Raw genomic sequence first — 20,973 nt, forward strand, 5'->3', positions numbered from 1 at the left:
GGGTATTATTTTACGAAGGAAATAATAGCCGGGGGGGATTTTCGCCAAGGAAATAGTAGCCTTTAATTCTCGGGATCAAAGGCCAAGCTTTGATCCGGAGTGTGCCTGCGTAGATCTGAGATCCGGTCCTCTCGAACTCTTGCCTTATTTGGCGTTGACGATCGCCGAGCACCAGATCTGGATGAGCAAGTCCTCGAAGTCCTAAATCTTGAATCTTTTTTAGATCTGAGTCTTCAATCTAGCAGGGCTTCGCCTCTAAAAAATCCAACCTTTGAACAAATGAACCAAGCCTCCTATTTATAGACCACCTTTACTGTGCCCGCGCACAAATGGCCGACACACCGAGCCACCTCAAGGTGGCTCGGCTTTGGCCGAGCCACCTAGAGGTGGCTCGGTTTCGGCCGAGCCCCCCCTTAGGCGTGGTTTCGTCGTTTTGTAGTTGTATCCGGTTCCGTCCGTGATTCGGTTGACTTAGACTCTGATCTGTTGATCTGATTTGGCAGTAAATCGGATTCCTGATTTGGCAGTAAATCCACTTCTGAGTTCGAGTCTGAAACCGATCTTGATTCGATCGTGATTCGTCCGAGTCTGCCCTTGGTTGGATGACTCGTTGACTCTTCGAACACTTGGCTTGATTCCACACGCGAATGGATGTATTCCGTTGCTTGCGTGCGATTCGTTAGCCTCGTCGCCTCGTTGGTTCGTCGGTTTGTGCCGAGCTGTGCTAAGGGACCTATAAGCAATTTTATACGCCTACAATTAACTTTTCTATACGCATATGAGAACATTATATAATAAAGGGCACTAAAGTGAAACTTTTAGAAACTTTAGAGTATTTAAGTGAGGATATTTACAAGCTGAGTGTGTTTATGTACAACATTGGATAAATAAGAGGATACAAACGTGCAACATTGGGTAAAAAAAACATCAAAATACAATATTTGGAAATTATAAAGTATTTATTTGCAATACTTGAATACTTTGGGGCAGTTTTTTTTACTCCATTTTAAAATAATAATAACTTAAGTGTAAGATTCGTGAAAATATAGGACATCTAAATTCTATTTAGCCATAAATATCTCACTATTATTTTTTTTCTTTTTGTTTTTTTTTTTGATTGTATGCCAATACAAATTGGATATCTAAGTTATCTTGACGTTTATATTAGTGAATCTGAAGACGATTACAGATACAGAGAACTAGCTCATGATTTTTAGATGCGTTGATCTCATTAGCTAACTCTTAGTTATAAATTTTATTACTTTAAATAAGCCAGCTTTTATTCATATTGTTGATATAATTTTCGGTTTATATGTTTCTCTCAGATCTTATATATATATTCGATTTTAACAAGGCAGGAAATATTTTCATGTCGAATACTTGCAGCAGTTCATAATTTGGCAGTAAAATTTTAAGATAATGACAATGATCTATACGACTATATCCATCTGTTTGCAAAATGCAGCAAAGCCCAACTGACAAATAATCTTTACAAGTTCACCCCCACTCTCCTGAAATCCCCAAAATACCCCTCCTCGAAACAAAACCCCTCTCCCTTTTTACCCCCGGCTCGAGTCTTCCCTTTCGGTGTCGTCGCTCCTTCTACAGAGCGCCTTTTGGCACTTCTCTCTCCTCTCCCTCCACCGCGATCCCGTCCTCCGCCGGCGATCCCTCGCCCCCGCCCCTATCCATGACTATAATGACCCCTCCTCCCCTCGATGTACGTCTAATCTACTCTAATCCCCCCTTTACTTTACACCCTCCTAGGGTTTCAAAATTTACTAATTTCTAGGGTTTTGGATCGCTCTACACGATCTGGACTCTGATTCGTGCTTTAATTTCGCAGCAGGAAGACGACGAGATGCTTGTTCCCCATTCCGAGCTTACCGACGGAGCTCAGCCAATGGAAGGTTCTCGATTGAAAAATTCGGTTTTTTCCCTCTATTCTGGCGTGAATGGAGTTGCTTTCAGTTTGTTTTTGTGATTTTAGCGAGTTGTGATCCTTTTGATTGATTTGGTGAATTTTCTTTTGATTCTTTGTTTGTAGTGGCGCCCGTGGAGACTGCGACCAGGGCCGAGAGCCACCAGCAGCAGCAGCAAGTGGAGGATCCTCCCACGACGTCTAGGTTTACGTGGACGATCGAGCATTTTTCGAGGCTTCACCCAAAGAAGCACTACTCTGATGTTTTCATGGTTGGCGGTTACAAATGGTACAACGAGCTCTTTCTTCCTTTAATTATGTGATTTTGTTTTAAAGTTAGGGTTTTGGACTTAAAGCGAGTGTTTTGGATTGGTTAATTGTAGGAGAGTGTTGATATTTCCAAAAGGGAACAATGTAGACCACTTGTCTATGTACTTGGATGTGGCTGATTCGGCGGCACTTCCTTATGGATGGAGTAGATATGCACAATTCAGCTTGTCGGTGATCAATCAGATAAATAGCAAGTATAGTGTCAGAAAAGGTATCATTTTGCTGATTAACTGTGGATTTTGGTCATGTGTTTTTATATTCGCTCTATTTTATGGTCTATTATTGTCATTTTTTTTGCCTATATTACTTTTTTTCCAGTATTACTGCCAACTGGTTTATATTTTACTATTTGCCTGCATTATTACTTTGGTATCATTGGCAACGGGTTAGGTAAGGGAAGAAGAGCTGACACCTCTTTAACATGCCAAACACAGAAAATTTAAAATGAGTTAATCAGTCATAATTTGTCAAGCAAAAATATTGCAAAACAGTTAAGGTAACTCACCTCTGAAGGGTTTAAAATGAGCTANCTCATTAGACGGGTTAGGTGATAACATCTCTATTATTAAAGAAAATAACATCAGTCCTCTTTAGACAGGATAACCATTTCCCTTAAACCTTTGTCAAGCGGGGCCTTTTTGAGCATTGAGTAACTTATAGCCACTTTTGAACATAACACGGAGGTACAAAATTGTTGTAGATGTATTTAACATATATAATAAGTTTAGATCTTTCTTTTTTTCTTTTTCCTCTTTATATTTTGTTGTTGCAAGTTGCAGCTAGATGAAGAATGCAATTTTTGAGATCAAATGATATTATATTTTGCTCTATTATCAAGACATTCTCATTTTGAAACATATTTGATAACATCGTTTGTGCATGTTTTTCAAATTTGATAGTGCTCATGCTATTTATGGTTTCTACTTCATTAATTGTGTCAATAATTTTTTTGAGACAAAATTATGGTAATAATTTGAAAGACCCGCGGTTAAGGAAAACTGTAACTTAGTGAGAACATTACCCATGTACTTTTTTCTTTGCAGAAACACAACACCAGTTTAACGCTCGAGAAAGTGATTGGGGTTTTACTTCATTTATGCCCCTCAGTGAGCTTTATGACCCTAGTAGAGGATATATTGTGAATGATACCTGTGTAGTTGAAGCTGAGGTTGCGGTACGTAAGGTAATTGACTACTGGAATTATGACTCTAAGAAAGAAACTGGTTATGTTGGCCTTAAGAATCAAGGAGCAACCTGTTACATGAACTCTCTTCTTCAAACTCTGTACCATATTCCCTACTTCAGAAAGGTATATATCATCATTTTATGCCTTCTGCTTTATCCAATAATCTACTTTATATGAATGAAAAGTAATTGAAGTTCATCTTTCAGGCTGTTTATCATATGCCTACAACAGAAAATGATATGCCATCTGGAAGCATTCCCCTGGCTCTGCAGAGCCTGTTTTATAAACTTCAGTATAGTGATAGTAGTGTTGCTACCAAAGAACTAACTAAGTCATTTGGATGGGACACATATGATTCTTTTATGCAACATGATGTGCAAGAACTCAATAGAGTTCTTTGTGAGAAGTTGGAAGACAAAATGAAGGTTCGGCAACTCTACTAAAATATTTAAGATTGATATCGGTATATTTTCATTGTTCAACTGTGACCTTTTATTTTTATCACAGGGAACTGTTGTTGAAGGAACAATACAACAACTGTTTGAAGGACATCATATGAATTACATTGAGTGTATTAATGTGGATTATAAATCCACCAGAAAGGAGTCGTTTTATGGTAAATCTATGGTGAATTATGATGTTTGCAAGTCTTTTTAGCTGCATCTTCTTTGTTACTATATTTACTTTTTGCAATATTGTATTCTTTGTAGACCTTCAGCTAGATGTCAAGGGATGTCGGGATGTTTATGCTTCTTTCGACAAATACTGTGAAGTTGAAAGACTCGAAGGAGATAACAAGTACCATGCTGAAAACCATGGCCTACAGGTTTGTTACTAACTCTGCTGTCTTCTCCATGCCTGCTTCCATGTTACACTGAGAATATTGCATCTCTCAATTTTTTCATAGCTGCTATATCCTTTGTGGGATAATCTTTTTGGAGGCGTTATGAATCAAAATAGAAGATGATTAAGAAAGCATAGATCAGATAGTTGCTATATCATTATCTTAATGTATTGTAGTGTATAGTCTTGCAGCTCTAAACAAATTTCAGTTTTCTGATGAACTCATTTGATTTGGATTCTCGTTTCCATGCTTGTTTCAGGATGCGAAGAAGGGTGTTCTATTCATTGATTTTCCTCCTGTCTTGCAACTCCAACTGAAGCGATTTGAATATGATTTCATGCGGGATACAATGGTAAAGGTGGGTACCGGTAAACACATTTCCTTTTATATTTGTTATGGCATTCATAAATCATGGTTTCTTTTGCTGATATTACATTTTCCACTTATAGTTCAACTTAAGCTAGGCTGATCTTTTGTTACAAGTATTATGAAGGTTATATAGCTTATGATTATTTTATCAGATTAATTCCTTACAGATGCATTATCAAGTTGTCAGTCTTGAACATCATAGTTAACAATTTTTTTTTTCTGTTTATTCTCTTTACGAACCTTGGGATATTAGTATAAATTATTTATATTTTAGGATTATCAGACGTGAAGCTACTCCAGTCTGAAACATTAAATCTTATTATTGTATGTTCACATTAATTTGAATGAGCTTGTTAACAATTGGCTTGAAGCCTTAAATTTAAGCAAAGTTCGTAAGACGTTTATCCCAGATGTTGGGTCAGCTACCTACTCCTTTCTCCTTTAGCACATTAAGGACAATTTCCTCTGTTAAAAAACAACTATCTTCTTCTGCCTTAATTCGGGTCAATAATCTGTAACCACGTAAAGTAACTGTCTTCATATCCTTGACCGAAGCTATCTCTAACCTATACAGGTCTTTTCTTTACCGAATAGCGAAAATGATCAATACAAGGTATTTCTCGTCATTAATGTGGATGGGACAATACACTGTTTTTTTTAAGGTTTTCGCTTAAGTTTTACTTCATATATTCCATTTTGTACTACTGGTTCTAACTCCTTATATTTTATCCATATTATTGCTTTGGACATAATCCTTTCTCTAGTCTCATTTATTAATATCGTAACATTAGCTAGGGGAAACCCTTCAGCTAATACTTATCTTCTCTGAAGCTGTTATAGCTATAATGGTTATTTTAATCAGAGATATGGTGGTCAGGGAGATAAATTCTCTAGATCTTGTTCGATTCACTTTCATGTTCATGATTGCATTGTGAAGGACCATAAACTTTTTGTTTGTAGAATACAAATTGGAAGATTAACCCCATACACATACTCTTGATTGCATTATCCCTTTTGTGGTTTTCAGTTTTATTTTCTCTGAAACATAAATAGCTTTTCCTATAAACAATTTTTATGATAGTGGAGAATCAAATGGTTTGATCAGCTGTCCCTTTCTGATGCATATAGTTTTATCTAATGTCTATAATGCAGATAAATGATCGTTATGAGTTTCCTTTGCAACTAGACCTTGATAGAGAAAATGGAAAATATCTTTCTCCAGATGCAGACAGGAGAGTTCGCAACCTGTATACTCTTCATAGGTAATATTTGTTGGGATCTTTATATTTTGGAAAATGAAAACTGAAAAATTGTGCATTCATTGTTTTACTTTGTTGTACTTCTCTATGCATGCTGATGTAGTATTGTAAGAACTTGTTTTACTTTTTTATATATATCGATGCATTTGTTGTTATACTTTGTCAAACTTATCTAGGCATGCTGACTGTGTTGAAGTTTTTAGAAGCTACTGGTCTTGATTTCTTAAGTTGCCTGCAGTAAGTTAAGTCTATAATGTTTGAATCATGGCAATGTAAGAATTAGTGACCAATTCAAATAGGAAAATAATTCTCCTCATACCAGTATCGAGGCATGTTGATGCAAATAGGATTTTAGTTCTTTTAAAACCAATATAAGAACTTTATAGGATGTATAACTTATGGTTATAATGTTATATGCACCCTATGTTCTATCACTAGTGAAATTCAGATGATATGGTTCTCATGACAAGCTTGTGAAACAATTCTAAGTGTGTTTGGGAGATGACTTAGGGAGGGGAATGAAGGGGAAAAGTTCCCCTTCATTCCCTTCCCCTTCATTACACCCCAATTTGGGGTATAAGATTTTGACTCAAATTTCCTCCCCATTCCCCTCTTCTACCCTCCTAAATGGAACTCCCAAACAAGATTAAAATTAGATTTCTCTTCCCCTCCCCCTCTCTACCCTCCATCCAAACAGGCCATTAACCATTAAGTGATCAATACTATCTTGAATTTGATATCTTGATAATGCTTACTCTGATTAAGAAGGCCTCCAATGCATGGCATGTTCCATAATCAGATATAGATTGTTGTTTGGATTGTGACTTAAGCATTGTCATGACTGATACATCTCGAGCACATAATTGTTGTATACTACTATCATCCTTGCTGTTCCATGTCTTCTTTCAATTTCCTTCACTTCCTGGAACTAAGTCTGTAACTTTTTTCATTTATGTGAATCTTTCTGCTGTTCATTCAGAGTTGTGTACGAGTGATATAGTTTCAGTCAAATTGACGACTTCTTTGGGACAAGATAGATGGTCAATATTTGGTTTGCAGTAACAAATCGGAAACAGGTTCTCTTACCATTAAATTAATAGGGCCAATAACCATGACATGTTTAGTTGTCTGGAAGAAGAGAAAGTTTTCCTTCTGATTTTTTTCAGTATTGGAGAGTAGTTCTTTCTTTAATTAGGTGGAGTTTGACAACTCAAATGGATGCTTTTCATTCATTTAGCCGGTCATTTATTTTTATGTTTGGACTTGTGACTGAGAATATATAAATCCATGTTAAAGTTGCGACTATTTTTTTTAGTTAATTACTTGATACTAGAATTGGGCTGATTAAGCCGCATACACAAAATAGGAGCAGTGGTATGGGCTTGAAGTGCTAGGCACAAAGACGTAAGTAGAATTCAAGTACTGAGACTCTTAAGGTAGATTTGATTGCTTATGATTTATAGGGATTTCCTTCGTTTTCTGTATATGGGAGTTTGGAGAGCAGTTGACACTCCAAGCTTTGCGGTGAAGGCTTTTGCCTCTTGTCTTGTAGATATACCAGCAGGTCTTAATTGTCATGCACAGAATGCACTAGGGGGAAGTTGGTAAAATGATGGCTATCTAGGCTAAAACCCTGGACATATCAGGAAGGAAGGAGTTTACTGTTAGTTATGCATGTCCTCTGTTGAATACTTCCTCTTCCTCGGAATTTTCTTATTACCATGTCCTTGATTCCTTAGCATCCATTTTCTATTACTTATTTTCTCTTAATGAATCCATATTTACTTAAACACTAATTGCTTGAGAATAAATATGTGCTTACTAATAGTGGTGCTATCTTCTATTCCATATTTCTCTTCCTTTTGAAAATATTTAGACACATATTTTTCTTTACTCCTAATGGAGAAGGGGAAAAGTTTTATGCTGTTTGTCATATATGCAGTGTTCTTGTTCATAGCGGTGGGGTGCATGGCGGACACTACTATGCTTTTATTCGACCAACTCTATCTGAGCAGTGGTATGTATATAAATTTTTTTCTTCCTCCTATTATTTATTGAATGAAAATCTTCATTGGCATTGAATCGTTTCTTAGATTATTGTGAAATTCCTGCCCTTCATACATCTGTAATCTTTTGAATATTAAAAGCCATAATTAGCATACTTGATTATATGTCACCAGTCAGGTGAGAGGTTAATCTGTGTAATCCTTCAAATATTATATTCTTACGGGATCTACATGTCTATCAAGAGGCCTGGAAGGTAATTTCATTGCTTTAATTAATTAAAGTTTCAGTATACTATACTCCTGATGGTATGATATGCGCTTTGCAAGAGCTTATGATGTTGCCATTTTAAGCAGAACTTACTATAACCAGTTGTAGCTGCATCTCTATTGATGTTGATGTCTCATCAGTAATGTGATGCAAGTTTAAGCGGTGTTCTTTATGTTGCTACCAAGTGATTATATTGCTTATAGATTATTATCCATTTAAGCCAGAACTTGTCCTTTTTCTGGTGAATCTTAGTGCTCCCTGCCAAAATTGCTTTAGCTGTAAGATTTTGTGATGAATAAAATATTCTAGAGTAAGCTACATTTTGTTCTTTTTGAGTTTCCTTGTGAAATGCAGTCCACATGCCTACATAACTTCATGCCTACATAATTTTTTATGGTAAACGGATCTGTGTATATGCTTCGACTGTGTCTTAGAAACGTTTATGCCAAGAACTTCTTTGATCCTGGTGTTCTTCTTATGTGTACCTTTTATTGAGTTGATTTTTGTGAGGCCTGAGTGTCTGCTTTCTTGCAACCTTTTGCCAATTAACCTAGTTCCTGGAATTTTTTTTGGAGCCTATCTAACATTTTAAAATGTTTCCTTTTCAGGTTTAAGTTTGATGATGAGCGGGTAACAAAAGAAGATGCAAAGAAGGCTCTAGAGGAGCAGTATGGTGGAGAAGAAGAGGTTATCTATATTTCCATCAGAAATATCACATATCCCATTTACATTTAGTACCATTAACTGTCTAAGCCTTTCGCCCCCTTATTTTGTCCACAGTTACCTCAGACAACACCTGGTTTCAATAACACTCCATTTAAGTTTACAAAGTATTCAAATGCTTACATGCTTGTATATATTCGAGAAAGTGACAAGGATAAAATAGTTTGCAATGTGGATGAAAAAGATATTGCTGAGCACCTCAGAGTAAGACAATCATGGGAAGCTTGTTTAATTACTGAATTGTCAAACATGTGAGAGGCGTTGTTTGAAACATATGTTTGTTTCCAGATAAGATTGAAGAAAGAACAAGAAGAAAAGGAACACAAGAAGAAGGAGAAAGCTGAGGCCCATCTTTATACCATTATAAAGGTCTTTCACATGATCTTTTCCTTTACTTCTACTTTTCTGGTTCTTAAGTGGGGTGCTTCCTTACTTGATGCTGGTTTACCAAACATTATATTGAAATATAGGTTGCTCGAGATGAAGACTTGAGAGAACAAATTGGAAGGGATATTTACTTTGACCTAGTGGATCATGACAAAGTTCGGAGTTTCCGTATCCAAAAACAGACGCCTTTCTACACGTTCAAGGTAACATTTTTGGTGTTGCTGTTGTTTAACACCAGGAGTTCAACCTGGGCTTCTTACTCATATGTTTGTATTTTTTGTGATTTGTGACAAAGAACAAGCATCTCATTCAGATTAGAAACATGTTATATGCTTTCTTTTCCATAACCAAATACTCCAGCATGCCGGCTGATTAGATAGAATTTTCTAGGTTTCAGCTCCCCTTTTGTTTACTGAATGTATTGCTACTGATTTTCTTGGTAGCGTAGCGGAAATTGGAAGTGTGTAATCTCTTATTGTTATCAAAATCTCTTTAGTTTTCTTCCTGATGTGTAATATTGGATCTTTTGCAGGAGGAGGTGGCCAAAGAATTCGGCGTTCCCGTGCAATGTCAGCGTTTTTGGCTGTGGGCTAGACGGCAAAACCATACATATCGTCCCAATAGGCCATTGACTCCACAAGAGGAAGCTCAATCTGTAAGTGATATATCCTGGTGTAACAGTTCAGTACTATGAGCTTGAATAAATAACATATTAGAATTTGCAGCAAATTGCTATGGTATCCTTTTCTCTCATTTGGACACCAACCAAATTGAAATTGTCTAGAGAGATTTTTTTTGGTTTTGGGGGTGGGGGGGTGGGGCGATGATGGCGGTGATGGAGAGAACTTTTCATTTAAATAGTTACAAGCTTGACTATAGAAGTGATTCGATAATTAGTGGCACATTTGAGATCAAATTAACTAATATTATTTTTGTTACGTTCTGATTAGTTGTGGAGAGGAGGGATGAATGTTATTTTCTTAGAATAGGTTCTAGTTCTAAAATGATTTGGCAGCCGGCCTTCATTGGAGGTGATGATGTGATAATGATATTGTTTTTTGGTTGCTATTATTTTCTTCTACTTAAACCTCAATGAGGGAGTTACCTTGTCTTTTAGGTTCTGTAATTGTTTCTTTCTACTTGGGTTCTTTTTTTTTTTCAACCCAAGTTAGGTTTGAATTCTTAAGTTGTTTGGCACTTGGCCTTTCACTGGAGGTGTATTGTGTTATTGCTTTTTGGTTGCGGTTGCTATAATTTTTCTTTCTACTGAAAAATTGATGAAGCCTTTATGTTTAGTTCCATTATGAGTCTAGATGGTTAACAGCTATCTATCTTTCATTCAGAATTATAAATAAATGGAAATATGAATGGAGACGATATGGTTCATTGTCAGGAGACTCAGGACCTCGGAAACTCATGTTGTTAAATATTATAGCTTTGGGTTACTGTAGCACATTAAGGCTGACGATGTGTACATATGTTACCTTCCCTCAGTATGCGTGCAACTTTCATGTTCCTTCTGTAGCATATGTTTGTCCCGGTCTGGCTCGAGCTTCATGGCCTAATTTTTGTTTGATACTTGCTGTTATATGAAATTATGAATCCACTTCAATATAAATATTTTTGATATAGGTCAACTGTGCATCTGATAGGAACCTAGTCTTCTACATGGAATCTTCTGCTTTGGTTATGTTCCTGTAGCAGATCCATTTTCCGACCACAAGTTTCTTTTATATACGACTTTTAGAGTTGTTCACATGTTTCAAGAATTACTTTTTTGGTGATTAATTCAGGTGTTTGGATCAGAAAATCACCATTTGACATACACTACAGCCTCGAAATTTCACTTTCATAAAAGCACTGACTCGTCATTTTTATGTCTATGGCAGTAATAGATGCCCAATTTCCTCAGTCTATGGAGATTTCATGAACATATTTGTTTTCAGTTTATTGAGTATCCTTCTATTTAACAATTATCAATTTCCTTCATCCACCATATTAATGAGTTCATTTTCCACATCTTTTGTATAGGTTGGACAGTTAAGGGAGATCACTAACAAGTTGCATATTGCTGAGCTCAAATTATTCTTGGAAGTGGAAATTGGACTGGTAACAGTACTTTGGCTATTGAGCTGATGATTGAATGGTTTTGACCGTATTTTTCTTATTTTTTGTGCATAAAAAAGATGCATTCTACAATAGAACTTTTAAGTGCTTGATGAGTTGATTAAACTTTTATTATGATAATGTAGGATCTTCAACCTCTTCCTCCACCAGATAAAACTAAGGAAGATATACTGCTTTTTTTCAAGCTCTATGATCCTGAAAAGGAAGAGCTGAGGTATTTATCTGTTTCCTGTTAATTACTCTGTTTGAATTTCCTTGGAATGGTTGTCTTTTCCAGGACATTAACTAAATTTTGTGTTAGCCTTGTTGATCTTGGGTGTACAACTTATATTTGTCTAATAACTTATACTTGTTCAACCTTATTGCGCATAGGTATGTGGGAAGGCTCTTTGTCAAGGCTTTAGGGAAGCCAACAGAAATTCTCTCGAAGTTGAATAAGATGGCTGGATTTCTTCCAGATGAAGAAATTGAGCTTTATGAGGTGGGTCACAGCATGAACTTTTTTCGTTTTGCATGGTGCTTATGTCTTTGTTTTTTTAATACTTGATTTATCTTCCATTTTTTCATGCTTAGTTTTGTGTTGATTCTTGAGTTTGTAATTGGTTAACATTCTTTTAACTTAGTACTCTTACCTTTCTGTTTTTATTGGTCAGGAAATTAAATATGAACCTAGTGTAATGTGCGAGCACATAGACAGGAAGCTCACTTTCCGAGCTAGCCAGGTTTGTTAAATACATAATTACATTTTTCTTGATGAGCACCTTTAATTCTTAACACATTGGCTCTATATTTTCAGCTGGAAGATGGTGATATCATCTGCTACCAAAAAGCTCCCACTCCAGAGAGTGAAGACCAGTGTCGCTATCCTGATGTTCCATCATTTTTGGAATATGTTCATAATCGTCAGGTATACTGGTATTGCAATTTCTTGTGGTTTTCTTTTTCTGAATATCATTGCTTGTTGTAATGAGTCACTACAAAATTTCATTGTAATTTACTTTATCCAATAGTTTCACGAGATCTAGCACGTAGATTAGTTTTAGACCTATGATTCTTCAAATGGATATAAAAATCTTTTGTCATGGATCTCAGAACTGGCATAGGCCAGTGCCAGTAGCCAGGGAATGAACATGGCACGATACAGTTTAGATATTTACGTGTAATATATAATTTTTTCCCCGTGTTTTCTTCTGCCTTGAGGAAATTTGGCTGTTGGCAGTGACTCCAGATCATAGTGGTAGGTATTCGTTGAATGTTCATAATAGATGAACGGGGAGTTTAGGTGATAACTTGTTCGCTGCCTGGTGGAATGTGGATTGAGGTAGTTAGGAAGTAAATACAAGCTAAAACCGTAGTGTTAGGACATTATACCTTTGGAAATCAGGCGAAAAGAATGGTGTTGCTTGCGAAGAAGAGCCTTTTAACTGACGCTTCAGGTATTCATCGAATGTTAATAATAGACGAACAGGGAGCTTAGGTGATAACTCAACTTCATTACCTGGTGGAATGTGGAAGTAGTTTGGAGGTAAACAAGCTAAAATCATAGTGTTAGGACATTATATCTTTGGAAATCAGGTGGAAATCATGGTGTTGCTTGTGAAGAAGTTCCTTTTAACTGACACTTCAGATACTTTCGCAGTCTGCTCATTTTCATGTCACTGACACCAAGGCTTTTCTTAAGAGATGCAATTTAGGTCTATTTTTTTAATCCATTTATTTATTTTTGTTTATATATCATATTATCTCTCTTTAATGCAAGATGTCTGCTAGGGTCACAATTCTACTGCACAACTTGCTGGAACATGCACTGTCTTCTGCTTTTCATAACATCTACTTATCTTGATCATGTAAATTAGTGAAGCACTTATATAATGCTTGTCCATCTCATGATGGCACAGGTTGTCCATTTTCGCTCACTGGAGAAACCAAAAGAGGACGATTTTTGTTTGGAACTGTAAGCGCAAATATAACGATTATAGCTGTTCTTTACTGTCATTCAGTTGTGGCTTCTGTGGTTTGCACCATAATATCAAATTGTTTATTCTTACGCTTTTTTTCTTCTCCTAAGGTCAAAGCTTTTCACCTATGATGATGTTGTGGAAAGAGTTGCTCGACAACTTGGTTTAGATGATGCATCAAAAATCCGTCTAACGTCTCACAATTGTTACTCTCAGCAACCTAAACCCCAGCCAATCAAATACCGCGGTGTTGAGCATCTTTCAGAAATGCTCGTCCATTACAATCAGGTAGAATTTTTTCTATAATTTGGTTTAGTTAGTAATGAATTTAAATCCTATTACATGTGTCATGGTGCAACCATCGAATCTAATGATATTTTTTTGGACAGACTTCTGACATATTGTATTATGAAATACTGGATATTCCTCTTCCTGAACTGCAATGTTTAAAAACTCTTAAAGTTGCATTTCATCATGCCACCAAGGATGAGGTCAGTGGCTTGATATACCTTGTTCTTATGAATTTTGAATTAGCTATGTACTTAACAAATTTGTTCTCTTATCAGGTTGTAATTCACACCATTCGATTACCCAAAAACAGCACTGTAGGTGATGTAATTAATGATCTCAAGAGTAAGGTTAGTTTTTTGAAGTTATCATTTCTTCTTCTAATCACAATCTTGCTCCTTGTTTAACCTGTAAGTTGTGCATAGGTTATTTTGAAACACATGGTTCTACTGAAAAGTCTTCTTGGTGTTTTTTTTTTAATTTTTTTAAAAAAAAAATAGGTGGAGCTATCTCAGCCAAATGCTGAACTCAGATTGCTTGAGGTCTTCTATCACAAGATCTATAAGGTATTCCTGTGGTATTTGTCTATAAGACAATATTTTTGCATGAATGTTGGCTTGTAAACACATTTGGATAACGTAAATGCTCTATCAAGTAAAGTACCATAACCAATTACATCTAATTTATGGTGTAAGTGAAGCATGCTGGTCCTGAGCTGATGAGTAATTTTTGCATGAATGTTGTGCATAGGTTTTTTCCTGAGGCATTTGCTGTTGCAACAACAGAATTTGAATTTATAGCTAATTTATGCCCTCTTGGTTTTGTATCTTAAGATAATTTGGTTGTAATCGGCAAAAAAAATTAGAAATAACTATATTAAGTAATGCAATTGATTTACTACCTAAAATTGACTTTTTTATACCGCTCTTGTTACCTGGGAATCTAAATATAACTATTCAAACATCTGCGTGGTTTTTTTTTTGTTTGGGGGGTGGGGGGCGTACTATTTACATTCCGACTCTTGTATTTGTGTTTGTGTGTCGATGCTTCCCCCCTTGCTTACAAGTCTTACAATGATTTCTGCAGATATTTCCTCCTAATGAAAAGATAGAAAACATAAATGATCAGTACTGGACATTGCGTGCAGAAGAGGTGAGTAACCCGTTTCCAGAGCTTGCTGATTCACGCTTTTGATAATATCATTTGCTTAGAGTCTGATGGCTTAACATGCATCATCAAACGAGGGGATCCCTGATGATTTTTGATTTATGTTCAGAGATTAAAAAAAACCACTGCTTTTAATAGTTCTTACTCTATTGCATTGCAGATTCCAGAAGAGGAGAAAAATCTTGGTCCTCACGATCGCTTGATTCATGTCTACCATTTCATGAAAGATCCTAATCAGAATCAGATGGTAAATACGTACTGGAAATTTGGGTCATGATGGATGTATCAATTTATATACTTCAAATTTTATTAGCATTGATGTAGTTCCAAGCCCCTGTTTTCATAGGAATGAAAAGCGAAAAGTTTTGTTATCAATTTTCCGGAAGTGTTTTTATCAATTTGACCAATTTGTTCCTATTTCAAGGCAAAAGATGGGCAAGTGATTTCTGGGAAATGTAGAACCCATCCTCCCACTCATTCTGTTTCCATCTATATTACCTCGGTATTTCTATTCGGAAGCCATACCCGTACCTATCCGTATCCAAGCTTCTTGGATGCTTCTTGAATATATACTTATGGTGTTCAAGCATATACTCAATTATATACTACATGTTTAAATTTAAAACGCTCGTCATACACTTCTTGGATGCATATTCTACCCTCCACATCTATTTCTACGATATTGATCTTATGTAAATGAAAAAAACAATATTGATCGTATGTAAATTACTAGTTTTAATACATATAAATGTACATAACATACATGTTCATAGCCGTGTCCCTGTACTCTACCTTTTACAAATTTGCCGTGTCCCGTACCCGTACCAGTACCCATGCAACTTAGGTTTCCATTGTTCTCTGTTCTGTTTTATACACACATACAGTTTCATTATAAATTAACTTAGTTGGCCCGCAAACCTCATCCTTCTACTCATCCTGTTCCCGTTCTAGTATTTGTTCTGTTCTATACATGCATACAGTTCCCTTATTAAAATTAAGGGTTTTTTTTCCCTTCAATTTTTGCAGCAGGTTCAAAACTTTGGGGAACCATTCTTCTTGGTTATTCATGAAGGTGAAACTTTATCCGAGGTGAAAGCACGTATCCAAAAGAAACTGCAGGTTCCTGATGAAGAATTCTCTAAGGTAATTAATGCTCACTTTGCCGTCATAAGCAATGTCCAGTTCTTATACATTCATGTAAGCTATATGTCTATGCACTAGTGTGAACTATCGTGTCAGATACTTAATCTAATTGAAGCAAGCGCACTTTCTTTTTCTTTCTTTCCCTTTTCCCCCCCATCTCCAGTCCGTCATGCCCAGTGTATATTAATACTTCACTATGGTTCTTCTTCTGGACTTATTTGACATGGAATCCTACTCATTGTTTTCAAAGGCGCGCGCCTCACTGCGCCTCATGCGCCTTGTGATGTGGGGTGGTGGTGGAGCACCTCACATTTGATGCAATAGTGCCTTTTGCGCCTCGTGTAAATCCTAACTTTGTGTAGGGTGCATGTAGTGCATACCCTCATATTTTTGTTTGTTTAACATTTTAATCGAGTCCTTATATTTGATAATCCATATCCCAAAAAGCAAAATAAACCCATTAGGCCTTTTTAGTAGCCTTCAATTGAGGACCGTAACTAATTCTTTGCTTGGATATTAGTCTTGATCTGACATTTGATTTGAAAAATTATGAACTTTGTTGCTATGTTAGGTGTTAGCATTAGAATATAAGACCTTATATTGTGATTTTGTCGTAAGATATTATTTATCATGACATATTTTTTATGTGAATGCCTAAACATATTCTTTCATGCTTGATTATCCTATCTTGAAAAATTGTGTGCTGTGTGCACCTCACATCACTCGGGCGAGCGCATCGTGTTGGTCCTTGCGCATGTGCGCGTAAAGATACTTTGCGTCCCGCATTGCGCCTTGCACATTGACACCACTGATCCTACTTTTGTTTCCTAGAGAAAAATTGGAAGGAAACAACACATACTAATTTGAGGTGGACTATCTATTGACAATATGGGAGAGTAAGGCGGTCTCAGAAATTGTTTCTATGTCTCATGTTATTACATACATTTAGCTGTTCCAACTGTGCTCATTAGTATTCTTGCATAAAATTGAATGCCAAAATTTTCCCAAACGCCTGCTTCACGCTGTGTTATTCAGAAGAGCTAGCTTTTCGCCATCGGTGATTAATCTACAGAAGGCTGCAGAAATGTTGAAAAAAACGCAACTCATAACGCATTATAATGTGTTATGTAGCATAACGAGAGGAATTTGTTAGATAAACCCATTAAGAAAACGTCCCAGTTCATAATGTTGCGATTTCTGAAAAAAACGCACGTTATGTAACGTGTCACTTAACATTGATTTATGATGTGTTAAATTGTCATCTTTTCAGTACTGTTGGATTTTAAGATATATAAAATCCAATCGTTGGATTTTAAGTTAGATAAAATCCAATCATTCACTCCAGTTAAAACCCGTCCTCCCTTCAATTCTGGGATCAATCGGCGCCCTCAGAATTCTCTCGCCTCCCCCAATTTCTCTTTACGCCCTTCAGAAGACCCTAAATCACTCCTCGATATCTTTTCTCGTCGCTGCCGAATGTTCTCTTTGCTGCCTATGACAAAGGAGAATACAAAAACGAAGACCAAAACCCTCATCAAACTACACCCCTTCAAAACCCTAATTGAAGATGAGAATCACAATACCGTGAACCTGGACTGACTTGACTCAACGGCAACCACCTTCTCGATGACGATAGGGGGTCCCACGCTGCTGGTGAGGTCCTACGCTGCTGGTTTGATTGTTTTTGTTTAGACTGATACGATTGGTCTCAAGCTTGATGTATTTCATGCTTTTGGAATGGTTATTAAGCGTATTTGACTAGTGTTTGTTAAGAAATAGTGATAGTATAATTTGGTATTTGTGAATAAATGATGTTATGTTTGAAAATTTTGATGATTCTAATTATTAAAATCATTATGAATGTTCTCTAGTTATAAAATATGTAAATACTTACTAAAATAATCTACGTTATGCGTTACATTTTTTTGCCTTTTTCCCCCCTTTAACCCTTAACAGGGGGTAGAATGTTACATTATGCGTTATCATTGTTTTCAACATTAGGGTGCAGTTAGCTAAAAACTGCGGTGATGCAACATTATTTTTTTAGGTCATTATATTTTTTTCAACCCATGGTAGTATTGATGGCTTATTGCAAGTTCTTTCAGTAAGCCAGGTACATTATGTTAGCATAGAGTTTTGAATTCTCAAATCCCTCCCCCACCCCTCAACAAGAACAAAGAAAAAAAATTGTGTTCGTTTGAATAATTTGTTAAAACCCACTTAATTACATGAAAGAGGAATTAACGTCAAAATATGTCACATGATGATTATGATATGCTCACACTTGGGGTCACACTTGAAGTTGTAACTGAGATGAGGTGCATCATTATACCTTCTGTATTTTAGGTTCCCCATGCCTTGACCATTGGAGTATTAATTTTCGGTTCGATAACCAATTAACCATCATGCATATACACACTCCAACTAGAATAGTGATCTTGTTTTGACCATCGGAACATGTATCGTGGTTAGATAGAGGTCATGCACATTCACACTCCAACTAGAATAGTGAAATTCCTGTTACTTACAGAGCATCATGCTCAAGAGCAGGTAGCTTAAAAGAAAATGAACAGTACATTTGGAGATAACCCTGCAGGCCCCTTCATTTGGAAAATACTTGCCTTTTTATTACTTTTGTTTAGTTTTCGCATTTTGTGGAAGTTTTCATCTTGTTCTTTTTTCTCAGTGGAAGTTCGCATTTCTATCACTTGGTCGGCCTGAGTACCTTCAGGATTCAGATATTGTATCTAGCCGGTTTCAGGTATGAAATATTGCTATGTTTCTCCCTCACTCCCTCTCCTCTCCTCTTCCCATTCATTCACATGTACTGTTATGTCTCAATGCAGCGAAGAGATGTCTATGGAGCTTGGGAACAGTACCTTGGATTGGAGCACGCTGACACTGCTCCAAAAAGGCTCTACACAGCCAATCAGGTGAGATGTTACTGTCTACATAACGTGTGCTTAAAGTGTTTTTAATTCTTTTTTTAAAAATAAATTTTACTTGGTGCATTGATCTCTTAGGAAATTTTGATGGAGACATTCAACTATAAATAGCTTAAAACTTCATGACTCTCTCTCCATGCAGAACCGACACACATATGAAAAGCCTGTGAAAATCTACAATTAGAGAATTTCCAAACTTCGGCCTACAGTATCAATCTACTCAAATCCTGCATCTTTGCCTTCAAAATGAACGAGAAACTGTAGGCTCAACAAAAGCAGCACTATTAGATGGGAGTGCTTAGTTCCCAGGAAATCAGCTTCTCCGAGGAAAAATTAAGAATGTGTGATGTCTTATGCAAGTGGGAGGGAGCTCTTTTGAGTTAAATCTATTCTTCATACTCAAAACGCGCCAATTCGATGGAGATCATCTCCTCCAAACCAGTGTAGTTTTTAGTATATAAGTGATTTTGTGCAGGGGATGTATACAGAGTATAGTTTCCATGTTAGGGCTGTTTTGTTTGTGCTGTCCGTTCCTGCTGTTATATTATCTCTCTCTATTTTTTTTTCCTTTTCTTTTGGGTTTTAGAGGCAGAACGAGGTTGTGTAATGTGGAGGTTGTGTTATATGTACGAGAAACGTCTTGTTTTATCTGCCTAGTGACCTTATGTGTAGGTGTACTGGTTCATGTAGTGCATATAATAATATTATCTAGTGTTATTGGCAGATTTCGATAAATACTTGGGAAAAGTCTCTGTTCATGTCTGATGCCCAACCCATCTTCACGTATCAAGAGATTGGTCATATTTGTATTCAACGACTGCACGATCTGTAGGTATATCAGCGTGCAAGTTTGGTTCCATTTTTGTGTCGCCCAACTAGATTTGTTAAGAGCACAGAAAATAGCGGTGTTTGATTTGCCAGTGGCAGAAATTAGATATATATTCAAGTGTGTCCTCTAGATTTGTCCCCCGACCCTACCCCCCCCCCCCCCCCTCATTTCCGGTTAACTTCGTTTAGGGCTGGGAGCTTGATTCACGCCGTAGGTTACATTAGTGTAGAGTGTCTAAAGCAGATCATAACATAACAACAGATATCCTGAACCTTGTGCGCGTTCTGGTCAATGACGTGATCGATGGGTTTGAAGAGGAAATTTGGAGGTTAACTTGTAGATACACCTCCTGTCTTGTGAACCACTTACATCCATAAATTATTTTAGGACAAAATGACCAAGTCCCCCTTAAAAGCATTATTGAACTCCAAGTTGTCCCTTAATGTATTAATGTGCATATCTTCCTCCTTATACTACTTTTGCTTGCACGACGGTCTTTTTATTGAGTAACCAATTAACCATCAAATACTTAATGGAATAAATTCAAAATTTCCAAAAACTACCTTAAAATTTTGGAAATCGTAAAAAAAAAAGATTGACATATAGACGGGCCCTTGAAAATCTGAACTTTACAAACTTTGAAAAAACTCAAATTTTATGCAAAAAAAAAAAACACCATAAAAAATTTTAGGGAAAAATGTGTCCAGGCCCCAAAAACAGAAACTTCATGTGCTGCAGCCCCTCTTAGTTTCTCGCATGTGATTCAGCCCCTTGAAGTATGATACTTTGTACTGCAGATCTTTTTTAGCAATTATTACATGTCAGCTAAGCTAAAATCCCCAAAATAATCTTATCACATCTCTTCAGTCCCTCAAACCCAGCTCTCTCATCTCCTTATGTTAGTTCTAGCTAGTTGGGAGCAAGTTAGAACTAACAATATTCGAAGCGATATAACGAGAGGTAGAAAATGAGCCCAAGTGAAAGGAAGATACCGTGTGATAGACATATAAAGGGCTATACACCAGCGAAGACGGTGGTGAAAACGGAGACCGGAGGTGGCCGAAAAACGCGCGTGAAGTCGGCACAGTGCTGCTATTTTCTGCTCGCTGTTATCGTTGAGCGATGTTTCGGACGTTACTGAGAGAGATAGAGACTGAGTTAGAACGTGATACAAATTAAAGGTGATAGACAACATGTAGGGCTAGTCACAAAAGAAGAAATCA

General features: G+C 36.6%; 1 protein-coding gene across 1 annotated transcript; it reads left to right on the forward strand.

Annotated features, from left to right (window-relative positions):
- LOC109850920 (ubiquitin carboxyl-terminal hydrolase 12-like) lies at positions 1,601-19,656 on the forward strand. The gene is made up of 32 exons (XM_020421004.1): positions 1,601-1,720; positions 1,847-1,910; positions 2,048-2,210; positions 2,305-2,462; positions 3,295-3,560; positions 3,644-3,862; positions 3,945-4,053; positions 4,148-4,263; positions 4,541-4,639; positions 5,803-5,912; positions 7,852-7,926; positions 8,792-8,870; positions 8,964-9,110; positions 9,195-9,275; positions 9,377-9,496; positions 9,826-9,948; positions 11,325-11,402; positions 11,546-11,634; positions 11,793-11,901; positions 12,074-12,142; positions 12,217-12,327; positions 13,319-13,374; positions 13,489-13,666; positions 13,768-13,869; positions 13,945-14,016; positions 14,167-14,232; positions 14,753-14,818; positions 14,994-15,080; positions 15,860-15,976; positions 18,663-18,737; positions 18,823-18,909; positions 19,064-19,656. Exons 1-32 carry the CDS (start codon positions 1,691-1,693, stop codon positions 19,103-19,105), a joined length of 3,363 nt encoding a protein of 1,120 aa, XP_020276593.1. The 5' UTR covers positions 1,601-1,690; the 3' UTR covers positions 19,106-19,656.

The sequence above is a fragment of the Asparagus officinalis genome, chromosome 7, assembly GCF_001876935.1.
Source record: "Asparagus officinalis chromosome 7, Aspof.V1, whole genome shotgun sequence".
Lineage (NCBI taxonomy): Eukaryota > Viridiplantae > Streptophyta > Magnoliopsida > Asparagales > Asparagaceae > Asparagus > Asparagus officinalis.

Excerpts from the sequence above, each read along its gene's own strand:
- LOC109850920 (XM_020421004.1), top strand. The coding sequence starts at position 1,691 with ATGACTATAATGACCCCTCCTCCCCTCGAT. Across the intron at positions 3,863-3,944 it reads AGTTGGAAGACAAAATGAAG|GGAACTGTTGTTGAAGGAAC; the intron begins GTTCGGCAACTC and ends TTTTTATCACAG. Across the intron at positions 11,635-11,792 it reads CCTGAAAAGGAAGAGCTGAG|GTATGTGGGAAGGCTCTTTG; the intron begins GTATTTATCTGT and ends TATTGCGCATAG.